Here is a 25,337-nt window from a genome sequence, read left to right on the forward strand (position 1 = left end):
ATCTTCTCTAACAGCTGCATAGTATTCCATCGTGTAGATGTACCAAAGTTTCTTTAACCAGTCATCTGTTCTCGGGAACTAGGGTTTTTTCCAAATTTTGCCTATTGTGAACAGTGCAATAACATAGAAGTGCAGATGTCATTTCGACTATACTTTTTTGCTTCTCTGGGATATATTCCCAAGGAGTAGTGTTGCTGGGTCAAATGGGAGCTCAATTTCTAATTTTTTGAGAATCGTCCATACTGTTTTCCAAAAGGGCTGAACCAGTCTGCTGAAGGAATTGGAAGCTTTTTAACGCGGGGGGAGAGGTGGGTTGATATTTGATTGAGAAGGTTCTCCAGATTAAGAATTCTACCTACAGGGACTGGAGCAATAGCACAGTGGATAGGGCATTTGCCTTGCACGCGACTGAGCCGGGTTCGATTCCCAGCATCCCATATGGTCCCCTGAGCACCACCAGGAGTGATTCCTGAGTGCAGAGCCAGGAGTAACCCCTGAGCATTGCTGAGTGTGACCCAAAAAGAAAAAAAAAAAGAATTATACCTACAATCATTCTGGCTGGTTCTAAGTATTCCCTAAATGCCTGTATCTCTATGATTTTTTCAGACCAGGGACTATCTTTGTTAAGTGTGTGCTTCTGAGATGTAATTGTCTGTCATCTGGACCTTCATTTTCTGCACACTGAATTCCCATATGCCACTTCAATAATTATTATTGTGAAGCGAATTCAAGCTTAGAAAAAATAAATTTAATAGAGAAGTTTATTAATGGATCTGAGAGAGGTAGTACAGGGGTTAAGACACCCCACTCAAATGAAGTGGACCTCTGCTTCATCCCCAGCACCACATATGGTGTTCCCCTGAGCACCATCAGGAGACATCCCTGAGCAGAGAGACAGGAATAAGTCACCAGTACATCTAGGTGTAGCCCCCCCCCAAAAAAAATGTTGGCAGGGAGATAGGTGAGATGGGGGTGTGGGGTTGAGGGAAGAGGGGGAATGGTAATGTACTTTTGGAAAATTAAAAAATTTAAGAGATTTCCTAGACCTGAAGTAGGCCAAAGGCATGAAGACCACATCCCTTGAACAAATACAAATCCTGAGCTCTTTGAAGAGGAGAAATTGAGGCATTACTCAATTAAAAAAATATAAGGACCCATGCTGAGAAGGATGGATCCCTCAAAAAAGAGAAGTTGCAGAAGAACCTGAGATTATGAAGAAACCATCAAAGTAGAAGAGATGAGATTATGAGAAGACCATCAACAATGCAAAGCTTTCTTGTAACGTTATGCAGATTAACTTTCCTACATGCAAAACTCCAGAAAAATCACTAGGAAGAATTGTATAAAAGTTCCTCCCCCAAAGACATCTGAGCCTTGCTCTTCAAGTCCTTGTTCTTCCTTGAACATCCATTTTGTTTGATTGTCCCTATGTTTCTTTGCTTGCTTATTTCCACTGTGAAGAAGCCTATGTTCTCTCTTGAATGCACACTTGTCTCTATCTTTCCCCTCACATTTTAAGTAAGTTTCAATAAAAATCATCTAACTCCACCATTTCGTCTCCTCCTGACATTCTTTTCCATGAGGAAAAGATGATGGACCCAGAACCCCTGTGTCGAGGTTGGGACTGACCAGCTCAGTCACTTTCCCCAGAGCTGGTGGCTGAGGGGAGTGAGCAAAAAGGTAGAAACACTTTTTCTGAGTCTACTTCCTTTCCTCCCCACCTTATTGAATCTCTGGCAACACAACAAAATTACTCAGAACCCAATAAGAACTCAGAAAAGCAACAGATTTATTTCTCTGATTGTCCTGCCCTCCCAGATTTGGTCTCAGTTTCCATAGCAAGTTACATGCATGGAATAACTGTAGTAAAAAAAAAAATTAGAAAAAGAATATGTAATCATTCTTTAGAAAATAAGGTATATCATTAAATTTGAGGTTGGGGGTAGGGGGCACATCCAGTGATGCTTGGGAATTCTAGCTCTGCACCAGGAATTCTCCTGGTTACTTGGGGGACTATATGAGATGCTAGGGAACTCAGGTCAGACAGACGCAAGGGAAATACTATTGCTCTAGCCCCTCTGGTTAATTTCTAACACTTCCAGTTACAGAGGTTGTTTTCTAAGAGATTTACTTAATTGGCAAAAGAAAAGCACTGTTTATAATTTCAAAGAAATTCTTGAGCTCACATAGTTTACTTAGCTCTGTGTGGGGAAGACATAAGGACCAGAGGTTAACGAATCTGTTATCCTCAAAGTACATCAACAGCCCTGAATTTGGCCCATTCTATCATGTTGCTGCTTCAAGCAACTCATAAACAGAACAGCAGTGAGCTTCATCTGTGGATTTTCCAAACTTTGCTACACCCCCCTGGTACTGGGGGCTAAGTATTTCATTCTAATGACATGAGGAGATCCAACTAGGAGCCTCCTGTAGATGAACTTCCTGGTCCCCAAAATCTTCATTATTATCATTATTATTATTAATTTATTAATTTTAGGCAGTTCCAGGGATGAAGCCAGGCATTCAAACAAGTGAGGTGAGTAGTTTCCCACTGAGCCACACTTCCAACCCTTTATCCCATCCTTTTGTTTTAGGGCCACACAGGTGGTGTTGAAATAGTACTTCCAGCCTGGTGCTGGGCAAATCAATCGGTGCCAGGAATCAAACCCTGGGCTTCCCACAAGAAAAACATGCACTCACTGCCCTTTGAGCTTATCTTCCTAGCCTAATATACCCACTTTTGGGGAAAGGATTTTGGGCCACACCTGATTGTGCTTTGAGATCACTCCTGGCTGTGCTCCAACCACATAGTTGGGCATTGAATCAGGGTCAGCCTCATTCAAGGCAAGTGCTTAATCCCTATACATCTCTCCAGCCCTATACCATTTCTTTTTTTTTTTTTTGTTTTAGACTTTTTGGGTCACACCCTGTGATGTTCAGGGGTTACTCTTGGCTCTGACTCAGGAATTACACCTGGTGGTGCTCGGGAACCATGTGGAATGCCAGGGATCGAAGGCCTGTTGGCATTGTGCAAGATGGAAAGCATTGGTGGCAGGGTTTTAAAGGCCTCACCCTCCCCTCTTTTGTTCATGTTACCCAATGATTTCATTTCCAGCCTATTGTGCTTGTTCACAATTTTTGTTTTTCAAAGCTGATGTATGGTTGGTGTATCTAAGGAGTATTATTTATAGAAGCACTTAATTTGCTTCTTCATTTAACATTATTAAAATGATTCCACATTGATTCAAGTGAGCTATACCACTCATTTGGACTGTTGTTCAAGTTTCATTTTATTAATATACTATTGTACATTAACAAATTGTTCTTGTATCCATTTTACTTAGTTACAATTTCGATTTGCACGTATTTTAATACGAGTGCATCATTCATCCCTGGGACTCGATTAGCTGCACCCCAAAATAATCTTAAATATTCCCCGTTCTCCCCATCCCCCAACGACCCCAATCAAAGCCTTCAATTTCTCCTCTGGTAACTCCTAAATCTCTCTTTGGCTGTCCCCTTAAGTTTACAGTAGACACAGACCGGGTCAGTTGAGGGCTAGCTTTAGGGAAGTGCTTTTCCCATTGACCAGTAGTTCCCACGTGATCTGCCAATCTCCCATCGGTTCTCCGGGAGGGGGGCAGTACCCGGGCGCTGTTGCTGTTTCACTACCTTAAAACACTTCCACTCCGAGCTGAGCCTAGACTACAACCTGGGGCCAGCTCTGTGATCTGCTTCCCAGGTTCCTCACTTTATTCTGGTTCCTGGATCTGTTTATCAGATCACACCTCTTGCCCTGGAAGCCTCTCCAGTTTCTCTTATCTAAATTAGTTCCTCTTTGATTTGTTGGTCCTTCATTCTGCTGTTATTTTTCTTGCCATAAGTTATCACTCCTCAAGTTGTTTTCTTTATTTCTGCTCCTCCACTAGCATGTAAGTTCCTGGCCTTTTACAGAAGAGCCTTTTGGCAATCTTTGACTGAATGGGGGATGGGCTTGGGGGTGGGCTTGGGGGTGGGGAAGGGCAAGGGAGACACCAGGTGGGGCTGGGGGACTCTGAGGAGTCCGGGTTCGAATCTGAGGCTCCCAGCCTTTTATAACATCCTTTGCAACTGTTCTCCAAAGGAAAAATACCTGGAAAACTTAACGATAGTAACGAAAATATATATTTTCAACAGCATCCACACAAAAATGACAAACTGTTTCAGGAAATGAAGGTCACATTACTCACGTTAAAGCTGTATTTCGAAAGAAAAGATAGAAAAAATATATATGTATTTAAGTTTCAGTTCACAAGATTGATTGTATTACCCACCAGTGAGTTCTACCCTACATTGGGGCATTGTGTAAACACTGTTTTATTGTGTTTGTGTGTGTGTGTGTATGTAAATTATTTTACTGGGTTTTACTAAACTTTCAGAAATTGCCACTAAAATTTTAAATTTTACAATATAATTGTAGGAATTTTTTCATCTTTCTACAATTTACTTTATCAGGCATTTAATCTTTTGCCTGGGACTGGGGATTGTAGCTCAATGGCAGAATCCTTACTGTGAATTCAAGCTAGCACAGAAAAAAAAAAATTTTCCCCTTAAGTGAAACTTATCTCCCAGTTTTAAAATAGCATTTTATTGATGATTAAAAAAAAAAAAAAAGGTTAGGTCTCAGGGCTTAGCCTTTAAAAAAAAAAAAAAAGAAAGTAAGCAAAGTTGTTCCCTGGTTCCCAAGAACTTTCACAGCAGAATCTTTCACGGGCAATGACTTAATCCTTCCTCTACTTTGCATGTTTTCCAATCACAATTTTGAAACTTTTTTCTTAAAAGGAGGCGTAACATTGTCTTCACGAGGACACAACTCTGGGGGCAATTTTATTAGCTGGCTATTTCATCACAAGTGGTAATATCTGTCTTATTCTTAGTAATAACAAAAGCCAGATAGAACAGCCTCCCCGCTCCCCCCTCCTCCTGCCTGCAGAAGACTGCGAAGGTCCTGAGCTATTTTGTCCTGAGCTATCGCAGTGACCATAACAAAGAGCGTTTAAGTAGGGTTCCAGGACTTCAGATTCTCCGGGTCCAACGTTGTCTTGCTTTACTATGAGTTCACAAGTTTTTCTGTTCAGAGAGGAATCAGTGTGTATTCCTGCCAGCTCCTGCTGCAAAGGACTTCTCCAAGGAAAGTTTAGGGAGAAAATGTGAACATTTTTATTTCTAGAACTCTTGTTTTAATTAGGGTCTTTTAAAGCCACCCAATGTATTGTGCCTTTTATCCTAAAAGCAACTTTTCTTCTTCTTCTTCTTCTTCTTCTTCTTCTTCTTTTTTTTTTTGCCTGAAAGCCTCACATTTTATTTAATGACATTGTCAGGTTTGATTTAAGGGCAATGGGAAAGAAATCATCATTTTCATTCTGACTAGGATCATTCTCAATTCTGACGAGTGAATCGATCTGGAAGCCAGGGTTAAGTGTTTATCTTTCATTCTCACTATTTATCTCTAGATTTTATTATCCTACTGATAAGATTTAGCTAAGACCGCAACTTTTTTTTCTTTATTTTTTATTATTAGTGAAACACCATGAGGTACAGTTGTAGAATTACAATTTTTTGTGCTTGGGTTTCGATTATACAATGATCAAATACCCATCCCTCCACCAGTGCCCATTTTCCACCACCATCCCTCCCACCCCCATCTCCCCCATCCCACCCTGCCTCTGTGGCAGGGCAATCCCTTCTCTTTCTCCTTTTGGGTGTTGTAAGATCGCAACTTTTAAGTTAAAAAAAAAAATCATACGTCTTATGTATGATTCTCATATCGGTGGGCCCAACGGGTGACTTATGTGAAGCAGGGAGGAGAAAGATGGTCACTTTCTCCCCAACCGCCCCTGCCACCCGGACCCAGGGTTACTGGGTTCTTGTCTCACCTCCCAGAAAGGAATTTCAGGAGTCGACAAGCAGTGAAATAAATAGATTTTATTTATACAGTGGGAGAGAGAGAAACTCACTCAAGAGAGAATACAGGGTTCTCCAAGGGCGGAGAGAACCCCTATACACATCCTAGCATTAGATCCGAAGGCATGAAAAGTACACAGCTCAAGAGGGGAAATGTGGGGGAACACTTGTGCTCCTGCACCGCGTGCTCGGCCACGTGGGCACAAGCAGCAGGTGGGCTACGGCAACATAAGCACCCCTCCTTTGTTCAAGGTGGCCTTTATAGGGTGTCTCCAACCTGCCCGCAAGTGGGGCTTCTACCTAGGTCAAAGTCCGTTGCTAAGGAGTTTACCAGGGGGGGTTGGGAAAAAGTGATGGTCTTCTCTGAAATTCCTTTCCTGGCCTTTTGTTTCTGCTGGAGCTTCTCTGCATCTGTAGCTGGATAGGTGAGGGTCTTATCAGGCCCCAGTTCCTGTTTTTCCTGCTTTATGCAGGGCTGGCTTTTGCCATTGCCTTAGGAGGGGTGTCTTCCCTGTCTACCTGCCTACATCAATTCTTTTACGCACTTTCTGGAAAGATCAGAACTTAATGTATTTTAATGCTTCAGATAACTGTGTGGTTAACCAGATAAGAGGTTTTGGATCCCCGAACAGTGATTCAGCTAATAAAAGGTGGAGTACAGTCTTGATTTTAAAAAGAATCTTTTAATATAGTAAATATCACAGTGCCAAGTGCCAAGTGCGGGGAAACAAGCGTGATTTTAAGTCTCTGGTCACTCAGATCATCCACCTCCCCCCTCCTCCCCAGGTCTTTGGTCTGCAATGGTTCCTTTCCCGGGCGGAGAATTCATGCAAATCAGTTTACTCACCCCGGGGCGAAGCGAACCATTTTCGCGCCACTCGCTCAGGACCGCGCAGCACAATAAAGAGACAGAGTCTAAATACTCAAAAACCGCCACTTTTTCAAAGCTGATTTTAGCAAACTCTGAGGCGGAAGGAGAAGTTAAGAATATCAGGCCGTTCTCACTTTTCACTTTGGCTTGAGCGAATCTTGGGGCCTCGCGGGACTTCACCACAGCTTGCAGGACCTGCGCTCCAACGCGGGAGCGCTGGCCCGAGCTCCGCCCCTCTGGGCCAAGGGGTGCGCAGTCTTCCCGCCAGCCGCGCGGAATCGAGTACTCCTGCGCCGTGGGTCCGTGGCGCGCGCTGCTTTCCCCCTCTACCTGCTCCGAGTCCGACCGAGTCCTGCTAGCATGGATACCCGTCGCGTGCCGGTGAGGACTGCGCGGGTGCGGGGTGGGGGCGGTGCGTGCCGGGTGCGGGCCGGCTCCTTGCAACTTTGCAGAGCCTGTTGCAGCCTTTCAACTGGTTGCGGTTCTGGGCGGCGCCCCTGGAGATAAGTTTCAGATTTTGTGCAACTGGTGCTTGTCAGAACCAAGGACCCCGGACCCTGCCAGGGCGCTAGGACGATTTGGAGATTCCAGTCTTTTGCAGAATGTTTGGCAGCTCCGGGGATTCCCGAGGCCACGTGCGCCCGAGATGGCACGTGCGCTGGGGACCAGACTGCGGCCAGCTGGGGGCTGACTGTTCCCCTATTGTGCCTGCGGGACGGAGCCTAGTCCTTGCGATATGAATCCCAATGCCACCCTGCCCCGTCCTACAAGTCCAACCCAGGTGGGTGGCCCACCCGTGTGCAGTGCGGGCAGCCTTAGGGTGCACTCCGGATCGGCTTTTGCACTCAAGTCTGCAGCCACCTGCAGCGGGTTAATAGTTTTGAAGTTTAACTACTTTGACGCGGTCCCCGTAGAGTTTGGGTATTACACCTTGGATGGACGTCATTCGATCCCGGCGATTATCAAGTGTAACTAAAAGGACACTGTGGTCCACACTGTTGTCGCGCCGTTTGCTGATTTCCTATCCTCTTCCCGAACACCCCAGTCTTGGAGATGCAGGACGTAGCTCTGAATGCAACTTTTTTACTCTTAACGGAAACCGGAAGGTAGGGGCCAGCCCCTAGAGGGATGAGAAGAGTGGGGGCTGGGTAGAAAGGAAAGCGAGTGACAGGCTTGAAATAAATAACTAGGGTGGGGGACACTTGTGTGAGGAGGATGGGCAGGGTGGGTGGGGGAATAGGGAAAGGCGTACTGGGGGGCGTGGCTTCAGAGCCAGATCTCTGGGTGATATTTGGCGTTGGGTGTTCGGTTGAGGATAAAGCCCTCAAACTGGGCTTGGCATCGAATGTGCCTGGATTTATATTGATCCCCATCAAATAGGACATCACGCCTCTTTCTGGGCTTATTTGTGAGATTAATGAGGTAACCTGTGCAAGAAGTTAAATCTAATGTGAAAAAGCGTATTTCATGCGGGGCATTCAGAAACAATGTAAATGCTATTACTTGCCTGTCAAAAAGTTTATCTCAACCATGACTGCTTTGCTTATTTGTTTTTTCCTTCCCCTGAAAAATAGACAAACTGCATCTTTGAAGCCCAGAGTTCTGTTCCTGACAACTTACAGTGGCCTGCCCTGGGCAATGTAGATTGTTCTCCTTTCAGGAGCCTTGAATTTCATTCTTTGGAAAACCATCCTTGGTGTTTTTGAGACCATTTTTTTTATTATTATTTTTTTTTTCTTTTTGGGTCACACCTGGCCATGCACAGACGGTTACTCCTGGCTTTGCACTCAGGAATTACCCCTGGTGGTGCTCAGGGGACTGTGTGGGATGCTGGGAATCGAACCCAGGTTGGCCGCGTGCAAGGCAAATGCCCTACCTGTTGTGCTGTTGCTCCAGCCCGGAGACCATTTTTAATTGCTTGTAGCACCACCTGTTAAATTTCTTTTTGTTGGGTCTAGACCACACCTGCTGGTGCCCCTGCTGGTGCCCCTGATGGCTCTTCTGCTGTGGGGCTCCTGGTGCCTAACAGGCATCAAAGCCTGCACTCAACCCTTTGATCTATCTTAAGGCTCTGCCTGTTACATTTTACTGCCTTTCCAGTAGGGCAAAAGATAAAACTTTAGAGGGATGGAGGTTTGATTTTGGGCCACACCCAGCAGTGCCAAGAGCTCAGAGACCAGGGATCTTTGGGTGACCAATGGGGATGCTGGAGATTGAATGTGGGTTGGCCCCTTGCAAGGTGAAGACCTTAGCTGCTGTGCTATCTTTTCTCCCCCTAAAACCTTACTAAGAATTATGTGGCTACTGACAGTCATCAGAAAATAATTTTATTTGCAAGAGATTGAACTAAAGAATGATTTGTAGGACGAGGTACATACATAGGAAAGGATAGACCCATATGCCCCCCATATCAAGGTACCATTTCTGTGGGACCTATTGAAGAGTTGCCCTTCCAAAGCTTTCTGCAGGGACAGGGTATATATATATATATATATATATATATGTATATATATATATATATATTTGTTTACTCATTTATTTATTTGTTTACTGGCTTTTGGACCGCATCCGGTGATGCTCAGGGGTTACTCCTGGCTCTGCACTCAGAAATTACTCCTGTTGGTGCTCTGGGGACCATATGGGATGCCTGGGATGGAACCTGAGTTGCCCATGTGCACAGCAAACACTCTACCTACTGTAGGGGCTCTGGCCCCTCCCTTTTATTTTTTTGCACCAAAAAAAAAATCAAAGGCCTGAATTAGGCTCTTTTTAAAGTTTCCTATGTTGAGTCAGTTCTGTATAGTCCATGGCCATGTTTATGAAAATAAAACACCTCTACCTTCAAATAGTAAAGACCCTATTTAGAATTGTCCTTTTGTTTATTGTTTTTGGGAACACACCCGGTTCTCAGGGCTTAACGATTGGCTGCATTCTTGGGGAATATATAGTGTGCCGGGGATAAAACCTGGGACAGTCGAGTGCAAGGTGAGCACCCTACCCCCTGTACTATCTCTCCAGCCCCAAGACCCTTATTTTTAGACAGAATAAGTTCCAGTGGCATTTCCCGTTGGGCAGTGTCAGACAGTTGAGTGTTAAGAATAAAGTTCCCAAAGAACTTGAGCAGAGAAAAGTAAAGGAAGACCATGCTGAAATAGAATCAGACTTTGACCCTGGGGTTGGAGAACTATTTGACCTTCCAACGCCATGCCTTGTGCCATTGACTCACTGGGCTAAGGGCTCTAATTTGCAAGGACTTGTGCTGAAACCACTGAAACCCCTCCTGATTGGAAAGAGGCCTTCTTGGAAGTCTGCCATTTGGAAGTAAAGGTCCTGCCCAGTTTTTGTAGCTTGAGAAATTAGCATCACAGTACAGAGCCAGCCCATAGCTTACATTAAAAGACCTTCTTAGCTTGATTTTGGCTTAGAAAGAAAAATCACTTACCATTTAGTACTTTTGAAATTCCCTTTCAGAAGTACAGTTTAATTTAAAAAAAAATAAAAAGAGGGGCCTATTTTAGGAGTTTGACATTAGGCATTTAGTATAATTGTAACAGCTTGGAGGTTCTTTGGCTATGTAGAAAGGGTGTAGCACTACATATGTTTGAACAAATTCATAAATGTCATTAATAATTTCCTGCATGGGATCTTTTTAGGAATGTTAAACCTGGTTTTAAAAAAAATTTTGCTAGCAATTGCAAATCTTTTTTTTTTTTACATGTGGTTTAAGAAATGAACCTACCTACCAGCTGTTTGAGTCTACTAAACTCAGAAGTGATGTCTTTAGTTAAATACTATAGTGAGCACCCCACTTAATAGCATTGCCATTTCCATTTGCAGCAAAAGGATCTCAGAGTAAAGAAGAACTTTAAGAAATTTAGGTATGTGAAGTTGATTTCCATGGAAACCTCGTCATCCTCTGATGACAGTTGTGACAGCTTTGCTTCTGATAATTTTGCAAACACGGTAAGTGCTGCCTGAGAATAAACAGAATTGAGTCTGCAGTACTCAAAATGCCCCAAATGCTTTGTGCGTGATTAAAACTGCTTGCTTTTTGCCTACATTTCTATACAGCCGTTATGAAAATACACTATGCACTGTAATTTCATTTCACTTTTTGCTTGGTTCTAGGTAGTAATTGTTGGAGGTAGATTAGCTACTTATTCTATCCTTTTGAAATGTCGCCTAACCTAACATGCCTGATGATTTGCCATAACAACTCAGAAATCATTTGTAAACCTCTGAACCATTTTTCTTTGTAACAAAAGCTATTCTCTTGTAGTGCACTTGTAAATGTGATTTGCTCTCTGCACGGTTTATGGAAAATTGGTTCTTGAAACAGAAAGAAAAAAAATGCACAACGGCATTTATTTATTTATTTTACAGAAACCTAAATTCAGGTCAGATATCAGTGAAGAACTGGCAAATGTTTTTTATGAGGACTCTGATAATGAATCTTTCTGCGGCTTTTCAGAAAGTGAGGTGCAAGATGTATTAGACCATTGTGGATTTTTGCAGAAACCAAGGCCAGATGTCACTAACGAACTGGCCAGTATTTTTCATGAGGACTCTGACGATGAATCATTTTTCGGTTTCTCAGAAAGTGAGATGCAAGATGGAATGGTGAGTTTGAGAAACTTGCACCAATATCAAGACATAAGGTACAATTAAAGCCATGGCATTACTAGCTTAAATTTTTTTTTTCTTTAGAATTTAAAGTTTGGTCATGCCAGCAAATATTTCATGATCTTAAAAAAGAGAGAATAATTTTTTCATATCTGAAAGTGGTTTTTCCTAATGTAGTTCTCCTACTTGCAAGTCTTGAACATTTTGTTGGCTCTGAAAATTTGGAAACTGTTAAGAGAAAATTGGCCAACCTCCAGATTTCCATTGCCACAGAAATATAGGCTTCTCTGAGGTGCTATCTTGTGCTCAGTGAGCTCCGTTTTCATTCAGGTTCAAGAACCCAATCCTGGATTTTGATCCATTTTGATAGCCATAGTGGGCCCATATTGGGAAGCCTATGAGAACCCAAGCATAGGGACTGGAGTGTGTCTGATGACTAGTAAGGAGGCCCTTTGCTGCTGCCACTTTTCCTTCTTTCTTGGCTGGCATGTTTATGTTGCTTGTTGCCTTCCCTGATTCTGGAGCTCTGTTGTTGTCCCCCAACTACTGCTGCTGAGCCTGTTTCTTCGCAAGACTTGCTAGACAGAAGCAGCAATGTGTTATAGTCAGGTGAATGCATTTTGATTCTTTCTGGTTTGACGCAGGCTTTGCACACTTAGGGCCCCTGATGCATGTGAGTGCCTGGCCAAGGAATCTTAACGCCTGCTTTGCTGTCCTGCAGTGCTTCTCTGCTGAGTCCTGTTGCTCAAAATCAGTGCAGATGGGAGATACTGTTGGCCTGCTAAGCTGGATGCTAAGCTGGATGGTGATGGACACGTTGTCTAGAGTTCAGATTATTTCTGGACAAAGTTTTAAGTCTTTGTAGATGCTGTTCATTGTGGCCAGTCAGTAACATTTAAATTAATTGATTACATTAAAATTACAATGCCAATCAATTAAAAGTCTTCACCTTCAAAGTTTTTTGTCACTTTCTAGTCTCAATTTGTGCACACTGATTACTAGTACACTAGAATACTAAAAGTCAATGGGAATTTAAGGCATTTTTGAATGTTTAAAAAAAAATGGGCTCTTATATTTCTGGGACTTCATCTCATTTTTTAACCCCCCTCACATAATCACAATCAATTTTAGAATATTTCCATTAACCCTCAAAGAAGCTCTCTGTTCTTCAAGTCATTTCACAGTCTTTCCCAATATTCTCAGCTCCTGGCAACCACTGGTCTACTTTCTGTCATGATAGATAAGCCTATTAGGAAATGTTCTATGTAAATGGACCTATATAATGCTATATAATGGATGGTCTTCTGTTAAACGCTTGGCATATTTCTAAATTTATTCCATTTTGTAGTATGTGCCATTACTTAATATCGTCTTATTACCAAATAATATTCCATTGTATGTATAGGCTACTTTGGGGGGTGTTGCTGGGGTACACCTGGTGGTGTTCTGGCTCCATGTTTAAGGATCACTCCTGGCAGATTTGAGGACCATATGAAGTGCTGGCATTTTATTTATCCTTCCATGATTTGGTAGATGTTACGCTTGTTAGCACCTTTGAGAAGGGAGCTTGGAGGCAAATACCTTAACCCCTGTTAGCCCGACCTCTGTAGCCCCTTTCACCTTACGCCAGTTGTGAATGATGCTATGAGCATTTATGTACAGATTTTGTGGGGAGGTGCACTCTAGATGTCAGACTGGACTTCCTGAGTCTGTTTAACCTTCCGAAGAAATGACAGACTTTTCCCAAAACTGATATTGTGCATTCTGCTGGCAGTGGACATAGGCTGTAGTTTCTCCACATCATGTTAGACTTTCAGAGATTTGAATTTTACTCTGCTACCTGTGAAATGGTAGCAGATTCTACCTGTGATTCTGATTTGTATGTAGTTCATAGGTGATTGGTGATGTGCTCCCCAACTAATGTTAATATATTTTAAAAGAGTGGAAACCTATGTTATTCTTAGACTCTGAAAAATTAAAAATGAGGGTAGGAGCAGAAGCTATTCCTAGTTCTTTGTTTTGTCAGAATTCAACCCAAGGCTCCCATATACCACCAGCTTGAAATCACACCAAAAAATTCTAAGTTTAATGGGGCCAGAGAGAAAGTATAGGAGTTTAGTCATTTGCCTTGTGTTTGACTGACCCAGTTGAAGACCCCCCCAGCACTGTCAGGGATGGTCACCCCTGATCACAGACCCTTGACCACTACCAGGTATAACCAACCACCCCCCCAAATGATGAAATGTAGGCACCAAAGAGATAGTGCAGGGGGTAAGGCCTTGTATGATGCAGCCCACCATAGTTCTAACCCAGGCACCATTTGGTGACCTTAGAACAAAACAATTTGAAGACTTAGCACTAAGGAGGTAAAGCAGAAGAGTACAGCTCTGCCCTGCTTGCTGGAGGTCCCTAACACCTCCTCTTCTCCCTGCCCTGGGGTGTGTGGCACTTTACTACTAGCCAAGCAGATGAGCAGGCAGTGGACCACGGTGGAAAGTGGGAGGATTATGGCCAGCGGTCCCTGATCTTCAGCTACCAGTGGAGAGACCCCTGTAAATAAAATTTTAAAAATTTCACTCTTTTGGTTTTGGGCTACACCCAGCACTGCGCAGAGCTTACTCCTGGCTCTGCAGTCAGGAATTACTCCTGATGGTGCACCGTGTGGGATGCTGGGAATTGAATCTGGGTCAGCCGCGTACAAGGCAAGTGCTTCAGCTGCTATACTATCTTTTCAGTCCCTCCCCCCACATCCCACCTCCGATTCCCCCCCCCCCCCCCCCCCCCCGCTCCGCCCCCTTTAAATGAAACATGGCCCGGAAAGCAGCTGGAGTTCTCAGATTGAGTGAGACAGAGGTAAAATTTGTGGTTGCCAGAGCTGGGTGTGGAAGGGAATGAGGACTTGTGGTGTCCCGGGTCTGGTTTCTGTTTGGGGTGATGGAAAAGTTCTGGAGATGATTGTGATGGTCATACGACTGTGGCTTCTTTTGGTGCCACTCAACTATAGACCTAAAAGTGGGTAAAAATGGCAAATTTCATGTTCCGTATATCATATCAAAGTTTAAAAAATAGATGAAGTCTTACTTTTCTTCTTTGGTATTCTCAGGGGGGATTGTGTATGGTACTGGAAATTGAACCCAGCTGAACAGAAGGCAAGCACTTCACTGTCACCCCTTACACTTTCTCTCTTGCCCTTCATTTAGACATCTTTGATAATAGTTTAACACTGCCATAAGCACTGAGACCATGTTTATGGGAGAACATCTGTCTTCGTATCCAGATTTACTTAAAGTACTTCAAGATCCTCTCTTTCCCTCCTCCCCCTCCATGCCAAGAAATTTAAAAGAAAGTGAGGATTTTTATATATTAAGAAACTCAGTAGTTTCATATATTAAATGATGGTGTAGTCCATGAGCCTAGGAACTACAAAGGAGGCAATTTAGAACCATATTCCCCAGATGGGCTGAGTTAGACTGTGCTCAGGTTGCTGAATTGATCTGGAACTCCCGATGTTATCCAGAGCTGGCAGTGTTCAGTTAAATTGTATTTGATGCAAGTGTCTGGTAGAGGGGTGTTACAGTGTGCTGCTTCTGCCTGACCATCCATGTCCTAATGCATCTCTTGCTCTAACTAGAGATCCCAGTCTGACCAAGCCGGCTGCAGGACTCGCAGTCAGTGTAGACGCACTGGACCACTGCGTGTGGCCATGAAGTTTCCAACGAGAAACACCAGGAGAGCTGCCCCCCAGAAAGCAGCATCCCCTGAACCCTCTGTGGTAGACCCCACTTCGGATTCAGAAGATGAAAGTGGCATGAACTTCCTGGAGAAAAGGGCTTTAAATATAAAGCAAAACAAAGCAATGGTAGGTATCGGGCTTGGAACATGGCGCTTCGTTTTGCTAAGCAATTTGTGTTCTAAGAATGAATGTTTTTCAGCAAGGTGGCGAGCCGACCTCATGTGCACTTTTAATTTGCATTTCTTTTCAAACCAAACTTAATTTTTTTAGTGATTAAAAAAATTAAGAATAAGTAATTAAGAAACTCATTTTAAGAGACTAAATTCGCTGAATAGTCCAGGTATGTGGGACCAGTGGCTGAGAATGCAAGACCTCATGGGGTTGGGACTGGGCGGTCCCTTCCCATCTCTCTGACAGTCCGGGTCCTGGCTGTCACGTCCACGAACGGCCTCTTGCTGCTATTTAAGTGCCTTAGTGGCTGTCATCCAGAGACTCATGAATCTTGAAACCGAGCAGCTTGCTGCAGGGATGGCTCTGGACCCCATTTATTTAAATCTTTAAGGTGGCATGAATATTCTACTTTTTTTCCCCCCTTTTTGTTGAATCACTGAGATAGACCCTTACAGATCTCTTATGCTATTCATAACAAATAATACAGAATAAATTATCTAGCCATCTGCCTGTGGGCCAGGCTGGTACTGTGGGAAACTTTGAAATAAGGGTGTAATGGTGTAATGGTGGTGGGATTGGTATTGAAATAGTGAGTATAATCAATTCTTATGAACAACTTTATGAAAATAAAATTTTAAAAAAAGATTTAAAAAGAAAAGAAACTGATTTACAAAGATATTAGTAGTTGAGTTTTAGGCATATATTTCAACACTAATCTACGAGCCTTGTCAACTTCCCTCTACCACTAGTCCCCAAAGCCATCCCAAACCCCAGCCCCTGCCCCATCCCCTGCCTGTCTATTGGATGGGACATTACAAAGTTTCAGTGGTTGCAGTTTAGATCTCATGTTTTCAGTGTTGTTGAGTCTGTGGTTTGGATACTGAAGCCTTGACGCCTGTTACCTTATTACTTCCTGTTCTCTTCTCTCCCCCTTGATTTCTTTCCTTCTCTTTTCTTCTCTCTAAATACTGGGCTCAAGAATGATCTACCACCCCCATTACTACAATATATTTCTTCATCGACTATTCTATATTCCACAGATAAGTGAGAACATTCTGTTTGTCTTTCTTCTGGCTTACTACTCTCAATGTGGTGTCATCCAATTCCAGCCAGGTTATGGCAAATTGCATGATTTTATCGTTCCTTGCAGCTGTATTGTGTATATATGCCATATCTTCATAATCCATTCATCTGTCATTGGACACCTGGGTTGATTCTATATCTTAGCCCTTGTACTGAGCACAGCAGTGAATATAGTGTATATATGTCTTTTTTTAAATTTTTATTAGTGAAAATATATATGTCCTTTTGAGAGAGAGTTTTTATGTCCTCCAGGTAGATGCCCAAAAGTAAAATTGCTGGGTCATAAGGCAATTCAGGCAATTCAATTCTAAGTTTACCAGGAACTCTCCATACTGTCAAACTAAACCTTGGAGAAAAAAAAAAAACTATAAAAACCTAGGTAGATGTATTGGGAAAATCAGAAGCTCTTTGTGATAGTGCTACCATAATTTTCTTTTCTTTTTTTTTTTAATTTTTATTAGTGAAACACCATGAGGTACAGTTGTAGACTTACAAATTTTTGTGCTTGGGTTTCGATTTTACAATGATCAAATACCCATCCCTCCACCAGTGCCCATTTTCCACCACCATGGATCCCAGTATCCCTCCCACCCCCATCCCCCCATCCCACCCTGCCTCTGTGGCAGGGCATTCCCTTTTGTTCTCTCTCTCCTTTTGGGTGTTGTGGTCTGCAAAAGAGGCATTGAGTGGCAGTCATATTCAGGCTATAGTCTACTTTCAACATGCATCTCCCCTCCTGGGAGGATCCTCCAAATACCCTTTATTTGGTGCTCCCTTCTCTATCTGAGCTGCCCTTTCCCCTAGAATGCCCGGCTGGCCTCTAAGCCATGGAGTCATTCTCCTGGTACTGATCTCGGCTGTTTCAGAAGTGGCTCATTTGCAGTTATTCTAAACCACTGATTTGTTTACTTTTGTCTCTTTAGCTGGCAAAATTAATGGCAGAATTAGAGAGTTTCCCTGGTTCCTTCCCAAGAAGGCACACCCTGCCTGTACCCCGCTCGGTAAGTGCAAATCTTTTTCTGTTAGGAAAAGACTTTGTTTGGGGGCATGTGTGTGGTACATATCCTAGGATATCATTTCAGGGTTTCAGGACATACTCTTGGGTGTCTTTAGGCATCACTCCTGATGGGCATCAGGGGACCATATGTAATGCCAGAGATTGACCTGAGACAGCTATGTTCGAGGATAGTGCAAGGGTAGATCTCTCTGGCCCCTACATCTAGGGTACTTTGTTTGATTTTGGTTTCACACCTGGGGGTGCTCAAGGCTTACTCTTGAAGAGGCTCCTAGGACCATATGCAGTGCTGCGGTTTGAACTGGGGTCACTCACCTGCATGCAAAGCAAGTGTCTTAACCTCTGTGCTACATTTCTGGCCCCATCAGGGTATTTTAAAGCCCAGTTTTCTTCTTTGGTGTGCTGTTGATGCATCTCTGCCTTTGCCCTGGGACTGGCATACCCTCCCTATGTCCCATCTCAATGGCTTTAAGACCCCCTTTCATTATTATTTCTTCATACCCAACCAGACAAAGCTCCTCACAGCAGGGTTGACAGGTTGAAACATGTTTATTTATTTTAGTTTGGGGGCTGTACTTCATACTTGAGGACTTTCTCCCAGAGATTTTTAGTGGGGACCATGTGTCATTGGGTTTTAGCCAGGCTTCCTGCATACAAAGTGTTTGCTCAGCCCATTTTAACTCTTTTATGGGTTCGTATTGTTATTTGTTTTGAGGTCAAACCTGGTAATGCTCAGGGCACGGGCATACTCCTGGCTCTGTGATGAGGGATCAGTCTGGGCCATATCCAGGGGACATGATGAAATGCCCTGGTCAGCTGCATACAAAGGGCTAGTACCCTACCTGCCATACTATAGATCAAGCTCCATGTTTTTTTTTTTCTTTTTAATCTCCAGCTTAGCACATCTTTTTCATCTCCAGCTTAGCACATTCCTCCTGTTTGGTGGGTATATAATACTAGGCTTGCTTACTATTTTAGATTGGGCTGTGGGGGCGGAGGGTGGGTCATCACCCAGTGGTATGTAGGGACTCCTTGACTCTATGCTCAAAAGCTGTTTCAGGCTTTGCTCAGGGGACCATTGGTTCTACCGGGGAGTAGCACTGGGCTCTCAGAGGCAAAGGATGTGCATATTTCAGTAGGTTGGGCACTGTATGGTTCCCTAGCACTACAAATTGTGGTGCAAAACGGGGGTGGGAGAGTGGGACTTCTTTCCCCGGGGCCATATAAAGCCTGTAAACAAGGACTGGAAGAAAGAAAAACATGTATTGTACCTTTATCCTGATGCAGCTAGGAATAGGGATCAAGAGATGTGCAGTGTTGTTGATCATTTTCATGGAGGAGGGTTGTGCCAAAACCAGTGGTGCTGGAGGCCTGCTTCCAGCTTGGTGGTTGCTCCTAGAGGTACTAGGAGTAAAATTTGGTTGGACACCCTGCCTTCAACATGCAAAGACTAAGAAGTCCAGTCTTTGGAGTCATCTCTGTGGCCCAAGACTCAAGATGTTGAACAAGTTTTCTTGGAACATGAGGTTCTATTTGGAGATCTTTAGGAAGGGGAAGGAGAGAGAGAAAGTGAAATGCTTAAGAGAGAACCCAGGCTTCTCCAAGGGCAGAGAGAGCCCCTACACACATCCCGGCATTAGATAGAAAAGTACACATCTCAAGAGGGAAGATGCGGGCGCCACATGTGCTTGGCCACATGGGCACAAGCAGCACAAGGGCTTGGGCAGCATATGCGCCATGAGGTCTATTCTTGCATCTTTATTGAGTAGAAGAGTAAATAGATCATCTCTCAGATTTAAAGCAGCTGCACTTGGCACTACAAAAGCACAATGTGGACAGATACCTGACTTGGGGGGCTTTCTGGTCATTCAGGAAAGGACCAAAGAAAGTAGAAGCGGGGCCCCCTTCTTGTCACTCTGGAATAAGTGGGTTTCCTTTTATGTGTTTTGGTTAGCAAGCAAAGACACCTCGAAGGCGCACATTCTCAGGTGGGATTTCCAGAAGACACTCTGAGCGGAGAGCTCGGCCCCTCACCAGGGCCCGCTCCCGGATCCTGGGCTCCCTTGGGACGCTCCCCACGGAAGAGGAGGAAGAGGAGGAGGAGGAGGAAGACAAGTACATGTTGGTGAGGAGGAGGAAGACTATGGATGCTTTCATGAATGTGAGTTCGTTTCTTTTTGTTTTTGTTTCGGTCTTGGGCCACATCCAGTGGTGCTCAAGGGTTAGTCCTGGCTCTGCACTCGGGAATCACTCCTGAAAGTGCTCTGGGTACCATACAGGGTGCTGGGGATCAAACCCAGGTTGGCTGCATGCAAGACGAGCATCCTCTCCTCTGTGTTATCACTCTGGCCCACACACATTTGTCTTTGCTCCTGTTTTATTTTTTTTATTTTACTTTTTAAAAAAATTTAATGCAATATATATATTTTATTTTTATTAGTGAGACATCATGAGGTACAGTTGTAGACTTACGAATTTTTGTGCTTGGGTTTCGATTATACAATGATCAAATACCCATCCCTCCACCAGTGCCCATTTCCCACCACCACGGATCCCAGTATCCCTCCCACCCCCCATCCCTCCCCACCCCACCCCACCCTGCCTCTGCGGCAGGGCATTCCCTTTTGTTCTCTCTCTCTTACTGGGTGTTGTGTTTTTTGCTTCTGTTTTAGACCCAATATCACACACATGACCCTGATACGCACATCTCAGTACTGCCTTCACACCTTATCATCCCTATTCATTGCCCTCAGACTGCTCACAATTGTACTGGGTAGATAATGAGTTAGCAGCAGAAAGTCAAGTTTTTCTTTGACTTTTTTTCCCTGTGAGGGATTCTTTCCATGATGTCCCATTACTCTCATGGTGACTTAGGATTTACCCCTCCCCCCCAGCCCCTCTATTCCCCCATGGCCCCTATAAGCTCCAACAAAGATTTCCAGTTTAAATTCTCTGCAAAGAAATTAGGAATCTGGACCCCGAAGTGCAAGGAGGGAAAGGGCTAGTAACAGCGCTGCTCTGGGTTTCTCGGTTGGCAGGATGATGACATGCCCAGGAGTCGCCGTCCTGGTTCCATGACCCTTCCACATATCATCCGCCCCGTGGAGGAGATCACAGAGGAAGAGTTGGAGAATATCTGCAGCAACTCTCGAGAGAAGATCTATAGCAGTTCGTCGGTAAGAGCCTCGGAACTGGGCCTGTAGATGTAAATACCCAGGAGAAAGCAGCTGCAGCATCTCTGGAGCTTGGCTCATGTTTTAAAGGTCTTAGCATATCAGGCACACGCACATGTGTTTGACGTATGATAGGAGCCTCTGTAAGGCTTCGATCATCCGTGTTTTCTGTTCAGCAAGTGATTTCTTCTCCACAGAATTGCTGTGTGAATGTGTTCCATGCATGGAGCCGCACAGGGACGAGGTAGATACTAACAGTGCAAGAGAATTTGGGGAACCAGAGAAACAGCTTATTAGGCTGTGCACATGCTCTGCATGGAGGATCCTCAAGTTAAATACTCAGTGCTGCTTGGTTCCCCAGAAATTGCCAGGAGTACCCCAGAGGACCATGCGTGTGGGGGTAGCCTCCATCTCCACCAAAAACGAAAGAAAATCTGGGTATATATTTTGGCATGATAAGATCTCTTCTCATAGGGGTGAAGGTGCTTGCCTTGTATTGCTGACCTCTGTTTCTATCTGTAGCACGCATGTGGTCCCATAAGCTCTGCCTGGAATGAGCCCTGTGCACAGGGCCAGGCGTAAACCCTGAGCACTGCCAGGTGTGCCTAAAAACAAAACAAAAATTTTCCCTTTTGAAAAAAGTTTTGATAATATTAGCTGTATGCAATGTCATTTGTTGTTTGCCAATGGAATGAATTCTCTTGCCTTGGCACATGAGCCCTGTCCTCCCGTTGTTCGTCGATTTGCTCAAGCAGGCCCAGTAATGTCTCCATTGTGAGACTTGGTTGTTACTATGTTTGGCATATCGAATACGTCACGGGTAGTTTGCCAGGCTTTGCCGTGCGGGGTGGGATACTCTTGGTAGCTTGCTGGGCTCTTCAAGGGGGCGGAGGTATCGAACCTGGGCCCACCGTGTGCAAGGCAAACGCCCTACCCATTGTGCTATTGCTCCAGCCCCGCCTTGGCACATACACATGTATAAAGATGTCAGCTAGATCAGACTATCCACAAAGGACCTTTTCCTATTTGATTTTTGTTTTTAAATTTTGGTTTTGGGGCTATGCCAGTCTGGGGGTTGCTTCATGCAGTGCTGGCAAGTCTAAGCTGCAGTTTGTATGCTAGCACCGAGTCATCTCCCCAGCCTTACATTCTTAAGTGTGCCTTTGGGGGGTTGGAGCAGTAGTGCAACAGGTAGGGCTCTTGCCTTGCAGGTGGCTGGTTTCTATCCCCAGCATCCCATGTGGCCCCTGAGTATTGCCAGTCGTGGCCCCAAAACAAAAATTGAGGTCATTGGCTTACCAGATTTTATGTTTAAGGGTATAATTTCAGATTATCCTTAAATACATTTTTTCAGAGTACCCACGACACCTGGGCTGGAACGATAGCACAGCAGATAGGGCGTTTGCCTTTCATGCAGCCGACCCAGGTTCCATTCCTCCATCCCTCTCGGAGAGCTCAGCAAGCTACCGAGAGTATTCTTCCTGCCTAGTAGAGCCTGGCAAGTTCCCTGTGGCGTATTCGATATGCCAAAAACAATAACAAGTCTCACAATGGAGAAGTTACTGGTGCCCGCTCGAGCAAATCCATGGACAACGGGGAGGACAGTGCTACAGTGCTACCCACAACACCGAATTACCAAGTCCCTCTGCTGTGAGCCCATTAGGTCCCATGTTCCCTCTCCCCACTGGTGACCTTAGTCGAGTTTCAGTTCAAGGGTCTGTTTGCATTTGGCTGTTTCTGTTCCTTTCCTTTGCTTCACTATCCCACATAGCAGTGGCATCCGTCCTCCAGTGAGTGTCTGTTTCTGGACCTACCTACTTCACATAGCAGGACCCCCTCTAGTTTTGTCCACATTGTTACAAAAGGCAAATACATAAGAAAGGTTTTTGTTTTCTTCTCTGCTTCTTATTTGTAGGGATCTACCTGTCATCAGTGCCGCCAGAAAACAATTGATACCAAAACAAACTGCCGAAACCCCGAATGCTGGGGAGTTCGAGGCCAGTTCTGTGGCCCCTGCCTTCGAAACCGCTATGGGGAGGAGGTGAAGGATGCTCTGCTGGATCCGGTGAGGACCTTGATGGGGCACTGTGCTGTCGAGATGAGAGTGCAGGAGAGAGGAGGTGGACGTGACTGTGCTGTGACTTGTTGTGGGGTGTTCACTTCAGGGGGTGGCAGATCAGCTCATAGTGTACTGGATGGTGATGGAACCCTGGCTATTCCCAGGAAGCTTATTCTCCAGCTCTCCCTGGTAACTGCCGTATGACTTGCTATCACAGGGAACATAAAGCACAACTCATGATAGGAACCATGCTCCTTTTGTTGCATAATATTAGATACAAAGATGGCATACAGGAGCGGGGTGAGGGGGGCACTATCGTAAAGGGGCTAGTGGGCAGGTTGGGTGCTGGAGCCCCAGGGTTAATGCCCCAGCCCTGGAAAGATAACACTAGTACCCTCAGGCATCTCTGTGTGTGGCCCCAGCTGCCAGTTCCATAAAATGATTTAAGTGAAACCAATGGCACCTCTTCCAGAGTATTAAGTAAAGAGTGATAAGACTTGATTTTTCTCTTGCCTTTCCTCCTGCAGAACTGGCATTGCCCGCCATGTCGTGGAATCTGCAACTGCAGTTTTTGTCGGCAGCGAGATGGGCGCTGTGCGACAGGGGTCCTTGTGTATCTAGCCAAGTATCATGGCTTTGGGAATGTACATGCATACTTGAAAAGGTAATGATGTGCCGCCGCCACCCCCCTCATGCCCATAGATAAGTAATTCTCTTTGAGAAGAAAGCCTGTCTGTATATTGACTGGAAGGGGAGTTGGGGCCCTGGGGATGTCTGAAACCTTTTGTGTCTTCATCTGGGTGGTGATGATTGGGGGGCGGGGGGGCACAGGTTGTAAAAAGTCAAGAGGCCGGAGAGATCCCTTACCTGAGCACCGATGTGCGTGCAGGAGTCCCTACTTCTCTTCCTGGCACTGGACAGTCATCTGAGCCCCATCAGATACTGCCCAAACAAAACTGTTCCGCCATTGCAATATTATAAAGTTGTAGGATTAAGGTGTGTGTGCTTGGCCCTATATAAAAATATAAGTATTTTTATTTTACCTATTTTGATTTGGGAGCCACATTTGGAAGTTCTGCAGCTTTCTCTGTGATGCTCAGGCCTAACTCCTGGCTCTGCTCAGGGTCATTCCTGGTGGGGCTCAGGGGATCGTGCAGAGTGCCAGGGATCAGATCTGACTCAGCTGTGTGCAAGGCGAGCATCTCACTTGCTACACTAGCTCTCTGGTTCCCAAACATTTCTGAGAAAGTAAATTAGGTTTTGGAAAGAGTTCTGTTCTTTTGATGACTGTTCTGACATGCTCCCCTTTCTCTTTCAGTCTGAAACAGGAATTTGAAATGCAAGCATAAAGCTTGGGAGATCCATCACTTCTTGCCTTTTACCATCTTGTTCAAGTTTTCCGTTTTTCTTGTGATTGAAACCAGAGTTTGGAATTTCGACGCATCAGCCTGTTTTAGAGGATGCTTAGATCATGGGGACTCTTGTGTTTCTGAGCATCATGGGGGTATTTGCTAGCTATGCTTAGGCCTCCTGCAGATTCTCTTTTGCTTTCCTTTAGCCTTTGCCCCAGGCCCCCCTGTTTTCCTACCATGTCATTTCTGAGTCCTTTCTAAATGGCCATTTTATGAAAGCACATTTGATTTCTTTGGTGTTGAAATGGCCCTGGAATCCACTGTAAAGCCTAGCACTTAGAAACACAGTTCTCGCATTAAGTACTTCGACTAGGTTCCAGAGACCAGCCTTACTTCTGTTTGCATAAAAACACTTGAGTATGGTTTAGTTTTAACAGAGTCAAGGTCTTAAAGCCATTTGGAAAAATTAGGTTAATTGCTGGAAAATGGAGTATAGTACTTCAGATGGCTCCCTCGTGGACTCTTCATGTACTGTGCTGATGTGATGACGTGAATGGTCCCTGTTGAGACTTGGCTGCCACTCATTTCTTCCATGATGATGCTAAGTGCTACATCTGGCAGTCAGTGGCCCCACAATCCATAAGCCAGGCCTAACTTAAAGCTATTGTAGAGAAGGTGCTGGGAAATGAGAATGAAGAGACTTTGCCTACAATTTGGTTTGAATTCCTGGTATTCTAGTATAATTAATAGTTTACCAGGTATATATATGCCAGTTACATTGTAAGGGTGTCTTCAATAAATTTTTTGGCTGTTTTGCACAGAGCATTGATAACGAACATGAGGTTATGATTTTTCCACCCCCTTGAAAATTTTTTTTAGTGCAGGATCACACCTGGGGTTACGGGGTGCTACCCCTGCTGAATTCTTCGGAGGTACATGCAGTGTTGGGGATCCATGGGATGGGCTACATGGAAGGCATGCGCCGTAGCACACCATCACCTCATAGTTTCTCCCTGGCCCAGTTTTTGCTTTCTCGAAGAATAATTAGCTCAGTGCAGGGCTCAGGGACTTAAGCACTTTTCTAACAATGAGATGTGCCCTTTTTTTGGAGTCAAGTGACCTCAGCAGTTGGTTGACTTGACTCTCTTCCAGTTTCATTGCGGAGCTAATTTCATGTGTCATGTCATTGCACCCATAATGGTCATGGTGGTGATACTGCTGGGTGGGAGACAGGGTGCAGATCAGTGCGGGGGTGCCCACTTTGCTCCTGCAGCTGGTTGCCATGCCCGCTGGGCACTGGGTGCAAAGTCAGGC

General features: G+C 44.5%; 1 protein-coding gene across 1 annotated transcript in view; it reads left to right on the forward strand.

The window, feature by feature from the left end:
- The window catches only part of CDCA7 (cell division cycle associated 7), a 37,501-nt gene extending 13,093 nt beyond the window's left edge, over positions 1 to 24,408 (forward strand). The window contains exons 2-12 of the mRNA XM_056110478.1: positions 6,967 to 7,195; positions 7,729 to 7,920; positions 10,652 to 10,777; positions 11,198 to 11,434; positions 15,069 to 15,296; positions 17,348 to 17,425; positions 19,394 to 19,600; positions 20,478 to 20,615; positions 22,528 to 22,677; positions 23,199 to 23,335; positions 23,990 to 24,408. Coding sequence (XP_055966453.1) covers positions 6,967 to 7,195; positions 7,729 to 7,920; positions 10,652 to 10,777; positions 11,198 to 11,434; positions 15,069 to 15,296; positions 17,348 to 17,425; positions 19,394 to 19,600; positions 20,478 to 20,615; positions 22,528 to 22,677; positions 23,199 to 23,335; positions 23,990 to 24,020 — 1,753 coding nt within the window. The 3' untranslated portion in view covers positions 24,021 to 24,408. The remainder of the gene's footprint in view (positions 1 to 6,966; positions 7,196 to 7,728; positions 7,921 to 10,651; positions 10,778 to 11,197; positions 11,435 to 15,068; positions 15,297 to 17,347; positions 17,426 to 19,393; positions 19,601 to 20,477; positions 20,616 to 22,527; positions 22,678 to 23,198; positions 23,336 to 23,989) is intronic.
- The last annotated feature ends 929 nt before the right edge of the window (positions 24,409 to 25,337 follow it).

The sequence above is a fragment of the Sorex fumeus genome, unplaced genomic scaffold (assembly GCF_029834395.1).
Source record: "Sorex fumeus unplaced genomic scaffold, SorFum_2.1 ptg000009l, whole genome shotgun sequence".
Lineage (NCBI taxonomy): Eukaryota > Metazoa > Chordata > Mammalia > Eulipotyphla > Soricidae > Sorex > Sorex fumeus.